Genomic DNA, 10,875 nt, shown 5'->3' on the forward strand with positions numbered 1-10,875 from the left:
CAGGCGCATATCTGGGAAATCTCGGAGGAGATGTGTATGCACATACATATGTACATATGTGTGTAGACATGCAAAATGTATTTAGAAAGTGATACAAAAACACAAAGGCCAAAAAATGGGGAAGTGGTATGTAAATATTATGTTTGAGCAAAGAAACATTATTCTTGTATTCAAAACTCTTTGTATATCTGAGAAAAAGTCTTAAAGTATTAGAAAAGAACCAAATAGAACGGTTAAGTCGAGTAGCTTAGCTCGACTATCAGATACCCTTTACACTCCCCCTGCAAGGAAAATGGTGGTATGCAAGCGGAAAATAAACAAAACAGATTATGACTCACTTTTTCATTAACTTCACCTGTTCCTTTAATTTATATCCGTATTACCTATTACTAATGCAGGCAGATACAATTTTAATCGCACATTCCCCAAAGACCTAATATCAAGATTAATCCCGGGAAAACTCCGACACCTGACGCAACTCCCACAAGCGGCAAATCAGGGGCGGGAAAACTATTTTTCCATAGGCGTGGATGCGTGACAACAATTAAAAGATCTCCAGTGCAAACAGCGCAAATGGAATGAAAACAAGGTCGCAGGCTAAAACTAATAGCTAAAGCAAATTCAGCCACCCTCCTCCCATCGTTTCAATTTGCCACACCAACCTGCCACGCCCACCGCTTAACCCACTGCAGCCAGCGCCTTGAAATGCGCACGCAAATGATTGAATGTTTGTATGTTTGTCTGTTTGTCTGTTTGCCTGTTTGACTGTTTGTCTGTCTATTTGTTTGTTTGTTTGTTGATTGAGACGGCTTTGATTTGCGCTGAGCTGATTTTGATGGGTGGACGAGGGGGTGCTGGGCTGGGCGCGGTGGGTGGGTGGTGTGGGTTAAGACAAGTGCGCTGGTGTTTGCAGAGCCGTTGTGTGCATAAGCAACGGCGATTATTGACACACCGCCGAGCGATGCCACAGCTACAGTGAGAACTCGAAGTGCGCGCCCTAGACCTTTCAAAAGTCAGTACAAACTCAGTATACATATACAAATAATTGGATATCGGGGAATAGTCACACCGAAACTCTGTTACTTGCAGGTGTTGCATCGGCCGAGGTTTCACTGTACGCTCCACCCTGGAAAAACGCAAATCGAACTGCAGCGCGTGATTTTCGGAAGGTAAGGCCCGGAAAGTCTCGAAATCGAAATCGCCCGCCCAGAGCCACGCCCCTTCGTCACTTGGCGGAAAACCCTTTCTGTGCGGTCGTGCGTGAAATTTAATCAAAGCAAGACTTAACCCCACGGCGCCCCCCTTAACACCCGGCGGTCCCTTAACCCCCATGTAAGCCATCAATGTGGCCAACAGTTGTCGGTGTCCCAAAAGTAGACGACATACAAACAACCGGAAATGTTGCACATTTGTAACTTCAGCACACTTTTCCAAAAGGAGTTGAGCGTGTGGGGGGGAAATGGGAAAGCTGCGGAAAAGGGGACTGCGGAGTGAACGTGAAAGTTTTCCATCCGCAGCAAGTGCAAATTTCTGTCAATTGTTGTAAATGGAGTTTCCTTTTTCCTCTAAGCGCCAATTTGTTAGGCAAAATGTTTTTTTTACGAAAATCAGGGGGAAAATTATTGAAGACTGGAGAAGAGTTTTCAAACTTTTTTTTGACCAAAATGTTTAAATGTTTAAATTTCGGTGAGGTCGAAACGCGGATTTGTAGATATTATCGTTTGTTTTGCAAGAAAAGTTATGTTATAACAAATAAATGAGGTATATAATGTATAATCACATGTACTTACTTATTGTTTCTATTAAAAAATATGATACTATCCTATATATAGTTGTAAATAACTGAATTATAATACAGAAAAAAGTCCTCTTATGCCCTTGCGTATTTTATTAGGAACTAAAATTGAGGTATACGGAATTTAAGAACTTTTCAGATTCATTGTTTAATAATCTACATTTTTTTAAAAGCTTGTGCCTGCTTTTTGATTTGGCGCCCACTTTTGAGCAGAGATGCTCCTTCGTTGGTTATCGATATCCCCACTTGCAAACAGAAGAATAGGCAAAAATCAAAACAGCTGAACCGCAACAACAAATGCCCGCAGCAAAGGAAGAAGCGGAGAGTAGAGGCAACGAAAGGCGGAGCACTGCCAAAAGTATTCGCACGTTTATTTATAAATTGTCGCCGGCGACAAAGAAATAAGAATTCGAAAAGAACACAATAAAAGCTAAAATGAAAAGCCCAAACAACAAGAAGTAACCAAGTCTCTTTGTCTTGCACTGCACCCGGCAACAGAAAAAAAATTTCCGCTCTTTTCGCTCTCTTTGTTTTCATCGAAATTTTCGCGGTCGCCGTCACGTGGAGTACAAGCAGCGACGTCAAGCAGCGGAGCCCATTGTTGTTTTGCAGTTTCGCTTTTAATCGTCACTTTTATTTGCGGTCTACTTTGCGCGTTGGCATCTTTCTGTCACCTACTGTGGGGCAAGCCGAAAGAGTGGGCACACATGTTGCATACACATATCTGTAGTTTTTTTAAATACAAAACAACACATCACATGAAATAAATATAGTTATATACATAAAAATAAATATAGTTATAAATGGAGTACTAAAGCTATATTTTAATTTTTTTCAAAAGAGAATCCAAACACAATTTAGAACAAAAAACAACACAGAATTTTTTTTTGTGTAATGAATTGCAACGGGATTTGATAAAATAAATCACATTTGAGCTACTGTCCAAAATGCGTTTCACTGTGCGAACGAGAACATGTGCCTCCTGACATGACTGTTCAAATTCTTCGCAAAGCTCTCTTTTTGCGCTCTCTTCTGTATCTGTGTACTATCTCGCCGAAAGATCTCTCCCTCTCTCATTTGTCTCCCGCAAACTTGCGGTTAATAAAATAAAGCACAAACGAACAACATATGTACGCTGATGGGGGCGTCGTCGCAGTTCTGCCAGCGGCGCTGTTGACGTCGCTGCCTTCGTGGGGCTTTGGTCGTTGACGTCGCTTCAGTTAAAAAGCGTCGCTTGGAGGAGCTAGCTAGCGATTTTATTTATATTTTTAGACTTATTTTTTGTAATTCGGTATTTGTAACTTGTATTCGCGGTTTTTTGCATTTCTTTTGCAACTTTGGTCTCTCCCTCTCTCTTTGTCTTTCTGTGTTTTGCTCTTCTTCTTCCCGTTCGGCGTGGCTGTTTCTTCTTCTTTCGCCTCTTCCATTTGTTGTTGACGTCGCGTTGTTGTGCATTTAATTCTTCATTGTGGTCTTTTTTTAGTCACTTTTTTTTTTAATTTTTTTTGTAGTTGTCGTTTTAAATGTGATATAATTAGTTAAGTATTTATTTATAAAACACGCGACGCCGAGAAAAGCATGAAAGCCCGATAAAGGGAAATTGAGGATTGCTAACCAAACAACAACTACAACGATAGGCACAAAAGAGAGCAACGAAAAGGAGCTGCAAAAACAACAAAGGCAAAGAGAATCAACAAATAACGGCAAAGCCCAATGCGGAGGAGCGGCAGAAACGATAAGAAAAAAAGTAAAGCAAAAGCTGAAACAGAAACAGAAACAACCAACAAACAACGGAAAATGCTAAATATCATTAAAGCGCCCAGATAAAATACACTTTGTTAACCACCCATATTCAAAAGTCCCAACTAAATAAATTGGAAATAGATGTTAAAGACAGACTATCGGACGATCTTCGAAGAAGAAATATTGCTGGGAAACTGAAAAGATCCTTAGAGAAATAAAAGCAGCGAAGCTTAAATGAATTTTCAACAGAAGTTAGAAAGGAATCGATGAATTTAAATTCTCTGAGCAACTAAAAAGTACATTAGAAATACGAAAAAATCAAAGCATCATTACAAATAAAATACAATTGAATTTGCACCTAATAAACAAACTAAGACCCTTCTTAGAAATTGAAATGTGTATATCAAATCAAAGAACAATTAATGATAATAGTTAAAGCTATCAACTTTTACAACATAGGAAGTTAAATACGATCGTAAATCAACCACCACCTCCAGAGGCATTGCATCTTACAACAAACAGGCGATCAAAACAAAAGCGAAAAGGCCACAACTGCTGTTGCTCCCCGCAAGAAAAGCTCTAGGATCGGCCAATCCAAGGCGCTATCCGGCTATCCTTACAGGATTCATCCGCCGCTGGACCTGACGTCGGATCCCGAGTCCGAGATGGTGTACTCCACAAACATCCTGCTGGCGATCGTGACGATCCTGACGGGCGTGTTCATCTGGTCGCGGCGCACCTACGTCTATTGGCAGCGCCGGCGGGTGAAGTTCGTCCAGCCGACCCACCTGCTGGGCAACCTGAGCCGGGTGCTGCGACTGGAGGAGTCATTTGCGCTCCAGTTGCGCCGCTTCTACTTCGACGAGCGGTTCCGCAACGAGCCCGTAGTGGGAATCTATCTATTCCACCAGCCAGCCCTGCTCATCCGCGATCTCCAGCTAGTGCGCACCGTCCTGGTCGAGGATTTCGTCAGCTTCTCCAACCGATTCGCCAAGTGCGACGGGCGCAGCGACAAAATGGGCGCCTTATCGCTATTTTTGGCCAAACAACCCGAGTGGCGCGAGATCCGCACCCGTTTAGCACCCGCCTTCGCCGGCGCCAAGCTGAAACAGATGTTCTCGCTGATGGAGGAGGTGAGTCACCCAACCAGCCAAGTTGCAAGCTCCCAGTTCCACGTCACACCTTCGGAACACTTACACTGGCCAACACAACACACCATTCCACGCCCTATTGAAAAAAACACTACTATTTTACTCTGGTTTGACTGGGTATTTTACGGTTTCCATTTAGAGATATGAACTACACTAAACTACAAGCAAAAGTACCATACTGCCTTGTTATAGACATCAAATTTCATTATTTCATATTATATTATTTTCATATAATATAATATAAAATATTACTTATATATATGTAATATTATTATATCAATATTATTTTTGTACATAGTATGTAGTTATATTTTGATATTTCGAGGTGTGGTACTTACACCAGGCAACAGGGTAAAAATTTAGAAATTATATTTTTATAGGTATTATTACCAGTTTTGATCAATGCCTTTGCCAATGGGCATATCTGATATTATTGAAAATTAGTATTGATGGCACTCAAAGAAGGTATGTGGCTGATAAAAGAACGTCTCAAACTGTCCATGTTTTTTTCTGGGGCTTATCAAATCGAACCAGTTTATTGTTACCGACTTGTTTTTTCGGCAGCTTATCTTATCAAGGGTCAGCAAGTTAGGCATTACTACGAAGAAAACCATAATGTTTATAACTTAAAACTTTTTTCACCTCATTTTACATTGTTGCCTAGTCGAACAGAATGTTCTATGCAAATTAATGCTAAACAAGAGAGAACGCTATAGTCGAGTTCCCCGACTATCTGATACCCGTTACTCAGCTAGTAGAAGTGCAGGTTTGTGGGCGTTAGAGTGGGCGTGGCAAAAAGTTTTTTGGCAAATCGATAGAAATTTAGACGACTAATACAAAAATGAAAAAATATCTAAACATTTTTCAAAAGTGTGGGCGTGGCAGCTTTGGGCGGTTTGTGGGCGTTAGAGTGGGCGTGGCAAAAAGTTCTTTGGCAAATCGATAGAAATTTGGAAGACTAATACAAAAATGAAAAAATATCAAAACATTTTTCAAAAGTGTGGGCGTGGCAGCTTTGGGCGGTTTGTGGGCGTTAGAGTGGGCGTGGCAAAATTTTTTTTGACAAATCGATAGAAATTTACAACACCAATACAAAAATGAAAAAATATCAAAACATTTTTCAAAAGTGTGGGCGTGGCAGTTTTGGGCGGTTTGTGGGCGTTAGAGTGGGCGTGGCAGCATGATTCGACAAACTTGCGCTGCGTCTATGTCCCTGGAGTCTGTATGCTTAATCTCAACTTTCTAGCTTTTGTAGTTCCTGAGATCTCGACGTTCATACGGACAGACAGACGGACAGACGGACAGACGGACAGACGGACGGACAGACGGACATGGCCAAATCGACTCGGCTATTGATCCTGATCAAGAATATATATACTTTATATGGTCGGAAACGCTTCCTTCTGCCTGTTACATACTTTTCAACGAATCTAGTATACCCTTTTACTCTACGAGTAACGGGTATAAAAATCGCACGCAAAACGGTGTGCGTTTTAGTAAAACAAAACAAAATGACTAATCATTCTGATAATGGAAACTCCCATGACAAAGCTGAATCTCATGTCTAAATGGGTGTTGAATATCTAAAGTTTTTCTGTTGTACATCTGTTGAACATACTTGAACTTGTATATCAAACATCGAATCGAGGCACTAATTGTTATTTGAGGAATGCAGCACATTTTAGGCTTAATATGAATTAGTTTTAGCTCTATTTATTGATTAGCTTATCTGATTGCTCTGCACCTTTTTGGGATGTATCCCCCCGTAGATCGGCTGCGACTTGGATTGGTATCTGAAGCGTCTGACTCGAGATCTTAGACGCGGTGACGCGGAGCGAGGAGCGATTGTGAGCATCAAGGACGTGTGTGATCTGTACAACACCGACATGATAGCTAGCATTGCGTTCGGACTGAGATCCTACAGCCTGAGGAACACGCAATCGGAGATCGGCTCACATTGTCAGGACCTGTTTCGGCCGAATGTGCGTCGAGTAATCGACTTGTTTGTGATCTTTTACCTGCCAAAACTGGTGCCGCTGCTGCGGCCAAAACTTTTCACGGAGCCGCATGCGGAATTCCTGCGCCGAGTCATCCAGCTGGTGATCGAGGAGCGGGAGCGTGGCGGCGACCTTCGCAACGATCTCATCGAGATGCTGCTGACGCTCAAGAAGGAGGCGGATCTGCAGCAGGACAAGACGCACTTTACGCACCATCGCGACTTTTTAGCCGCCCAGGCGGCATCCTTTGAGGTGGCCGGCATTGAGACCTGCTCGGCGAGCATGTCCTTTGCCCTTTACGAGTTGGCCAAACAACCCCTGATGCAGTCGCGCCTGCGCCGCGAAATACGTGAGGCTTTCGCCGACAATCCCAATGGCAGGCTCACCTACGAGGCCGTCGCCCGCATGAAGTTCCTCGACATGGTCGTGGAGGAGACTCTGCGCAAGTACCCAATCGTGCCGCTCTTGGAGCGCGAGTGCACGCCGATCAACAAGAAGCGCTTCTACTCGCTGAGGCCACATGCCGAGTGCTACGCCCGCCGTGGGATGCCCGTGTTCATATCCAACCTGGCCATTCATCACGATCCCAAGGTGAGTGCGCAGTGGTTTTGCGAGCATTTGACACATATCTAAAACTCTCAAGTTCCTAATGCTAGTTAGTGATTGCGGGTCTAGTGCCTAAAGTAAAAAACTAATGTATATTTTGACTAATTTTGTTTACTTTTGATGGCCACACGTTTATTACTTAATCACCTATCTGCCACTGCAAATGCTCCTATTTCTATACATGAAACATGTCCTTAAAGATAAAAATAGATCAAAATTTCAAAGTGTGGCAAAAATATATAGTCATTGTAAGAACAGAGTAACTCATTGAGGTGCATTCTTTGCAGTACTGGCCGGACCCGGACCGTTTCGACCCGGAGCGCTTCAGTGCGGCGAACAAGGCGCTGCAGGCGCCCATGTCCTACATGCCCTTTGGGGCGGGACCGCACAATTGCATCGGAATGCAAATCGGACTGCTGCAGATAAAGCTGGGCCTCGTTTACTTCTTGCACCGACACCGCGTTGAGATTTGCGATCGCACCGTGGAGCGGATTCAATTCGACGCCAAGTTCGCGCTGCTGGCCAGTGAGCAACGCATTTACCTCAAGGTCGACTGCTTATAGCCGCCGATCCCATCCAATATCAGTAGCATTACGCTATGGGTTCGTGGCGGGCGGGAGCAGAGTCCCCATCGTCATTGTTTTTGTAAATATTTTGGCCTGCCTCAAATAAACTGTGCTACGATCTTTTTTTCTAAACATTAATACAGCTGGCTTGTTTTATGATAAATAAGAGATGTGGACTTGTAGATGTCCAATGATATAGAGCATTGTGCTATTAACTATTCGGTATCAGCACTATGGATTTTCTTTGAGATATTAGCTGAATAAAGTATTTGAAAATAAAGTATTCGAATATGGCTCATAAACATCATCTCAGAGATTAGCATCGCTCTCCGCTCGTTCGCCATTATTTTGAAAGTGTAGGAAGGTTGGGGCTCATTGGACGCCCGATCTTGCTCTTATACTCCGTGGTGCGATTTTCTCCACATACCAACTCAGTGAACTCGAATTTAATATTTATTGGCAGGGGGTCGACGGGGGAGGGTCCGTTGCGTTCCGTTCCATTCCGCTGATAACTTATCAGTCAGCCGGGTCTCGGAGGCCTTTGCCCGGTGGCCTGATCATTTCTATTCGGTTTTGGATTCGGATTCGTTTTCGTATTTCAGTCTCGGATCCGATGAGCAGGTCGTCTACGTCACTGCCATCGCCCACTGGAGAGCTTCAGAAGCAAAGTTCAGGTATCTGGGCGTCTAGAGTTCCAGTGGATTAGAGTGGACCGGAGAAGTGCTTAGTGTGAAAGCGAACTCTATAAGTTGGGCGTTAAATCGTTTAGTTGATGGTCACTTTAAACATGTTGAACCAATTTCATAGAACCTAATTATTTATAAGTTATAGCTGATTTTCAAATAAGGTGACCACAAGATGAACTTTTGGAAGCGTAAACATAAAGTAATATAATTTTGAGTGGGGCATTCAATTTTTTTTGATGTTGGAAAAAAGATATTAAAAATGATTTTGGTCCATCGCGATCTAAATTTTATATTATTTATTATTATTATATGGATTATTATTATATTTTTTGTTTATATTATATTGTGATTTAAAGTATGGGTAAAATAATATAATACATATTACCAAACAATTTTCAATTCAACTTTCCATATTGCTCTGAACAAGGAAATTAATAACGGCAATAATACTAAATTATAAACCTAAACGAGAAATATAAAGAACAGCTGTGGGGCAAACAGTGCTGTTCCCCCGCAAAGCTTAAAGTTCAAGTTCAAACCTCACTCGATCGTTCGATCTTCGTGCAAAAACCGGTTGCAAATAGCTAATTTGTGGTCAATTAAAATTAGCATAAATCAAAGCGTTGGAATTGGGTAATCAGCGTCTGTCTGGAACCGGTGAAAATGCAGCAGTGGACAGCTGTCATTCGATTACACGGAATTCATCAAGCAGCAGCTTTGATCTGTACACAACAAGAAAATAACGAGCATAAATATTAAGTTGTAAAAAGAAAGTAATTATACATAATAACTTTGAATTGTCTAATCCCAAGTCTTAAAACTATAACTTATTGATATATTCAACTCATTGATAGTATACATATTAAATAGTAATATCTTCAATATTATTTAAATAGAGGTTGGTAGGTTAGCTGCTGACAACTATATTACACTGATAAAAATTCGCTTAGTTTTTCAGTATTCTAAATTCCTATTTAATGGTTTTTCTTTTTTTATAACAAGCCGACATCGGCGTTGGCGGCGTTATGCAAATGCTCACACCCAAAGGATGGAAAACAAGCGGAAAACCGAAGGGTTTTCGTGATTTCCTCGGAAAAGTGCGTGCGCAACTCTTTGAGGGGAAAACCCAACCCGCTCGTTTTTCCACTGTGCTGGTCAGTTTTTATTAGACCGCGAAAAATCAACAGTGGCCGGCTCGTCAGGGTGGTCTGTTTTCCGTTTTCCCGATCAGATCCTTTGGCATCGAGCCGCCTGCCTTCCTTGTTTCTGGTCCTTACGCGCACGCCGCTAAAAGGGTTTTATTACAGCCTCCTGTAAAATGTAATGTCATAAAGTTCCGAGAGCAAATATTGCAGCTAGCTACACCGCGCAAAAATGTGTGTTGGTCTGAAAAATAACAATGTTAGACAGGATATGATATGTTAGGCAAAGACTATTGTAATCAATAGATTAAAATTGTAATGAGAATTGTGATAAAAATACTGATGGTTTTTATTATTATATATAAAATTATTTTTTATAAATTTAGCCATTTTTTGATGCATTTCGTGTACTAATTTCCAAAGTATGTTATTTATCGGCAATTTGATATTTTTTAAACTATTTCAAGAGTATGATACCAACACAATGCTTATACATACGTATAAAATTGTGTCTGTGTACAACCTCCGAGTAATTGTATGAGTACATTTTTAGTAAACTTTCTTGTGCAGTGTATGTATTGGGATTCAACATTTACTTTTCGCTTGGAGTGAATGAAAGGGGAAAGAGTTGCACTCAGCCTCCTTCAGCAGTTGCAGTTGCAGTTGCTGTTGCCTTCTGGGAATCATTTGCGCCCCCGACCTTCCGCTGACCCATCGACCTGGGCTAATTTACATAAACCTACGCAAACATCCCAGGAACAACAAACAGTGCATTCCCGAAAGGGTGAACCAACAACCCAGATGTTATTGTGCACCGAAAGAAACCTGTACTCAGTGGCGACGCACAAAAAAACGTTAAATGAGACTGATTAAATGTAAATGAATCGGTAACACATGCATATTCACATATATAAAAAATCAATTAAATGTTGTGAATTAGATCAAAAGCTAATCAAGAATAAAATTGTTTGCTTAGAAGATAAGATTAATAAAGAAAGTGCTTTCTTTGTAATCCGCAACAATGGAAATGTCCTAAGTAGCTCCTATATTTTCGCACTTGCTTTGGAAAAGCTAAAGAAACATTATACAACTTAAAACATACATAAGTACATAATAAGTAGTGCATTTTTTCCAATGCAGTCCGTAGTTCTTGGACCCAATTAGAGCCCCTACTCCCACGCACGTGTCT

The 10,875-nt window shown here is 41.5% G+C and overlaps 1 protein-coding gene across 2 annotated transcripts; it reads left to right on the top strand.

The window, feature by feature from the left end:
- Positions 1–2,958: 2,958 nt before the first annotated feature.
- On the top strand, positions 2,959–7,996 carry LOC120455990 (probable cytochrome P450 6v1). 2 transcript variants are annotated; one of them, XM_039642547.1, is made up of 4 exons: positions 2,959–3,086; positions 3,433–4,671; positions 6,459–7,277; positions 7,580–7,996. In XM_039642547.1, the coding sequence occupies exons 2-4, from the start codon at positions 4,204–4,206 to the stop codon at positions 7,853–7,855; spliced, it is 1,563 nt and encodes a 520-aa protein (XP_039498481.1). In that variant the 5' UTR covers positions 2,959–3,086; positions 3,433–4,203; the 3' UTR covers positions 7,856–7,996. The 2 variants fall into 2 exon arrangements, with proteins under 2 accessions (XP_039498481.1, XP_039498480.1); XM_039642546.2 differs by having other exon boundaries at positions 2,960–3,086; positions 3,373–4,671.
- The last annotated feature ends 2,879 nt before the right edge of the window (positions 7,997–10,875 follow it).

This window comes from Drosophila santomea, chromosome X (assembly GCF_016746245.2).
Source record: "Drosophila santomea strain STO CAGO 1482 chromosome X, Prin_Dsan_1.1, whole genome shotgun sequence".
Lineage (NCBI taxonomy): Eukaryota > Metazoa > Arthropoda > Insecta > Diptera > Drosophilidae > Drosophila > Drosophila santomea.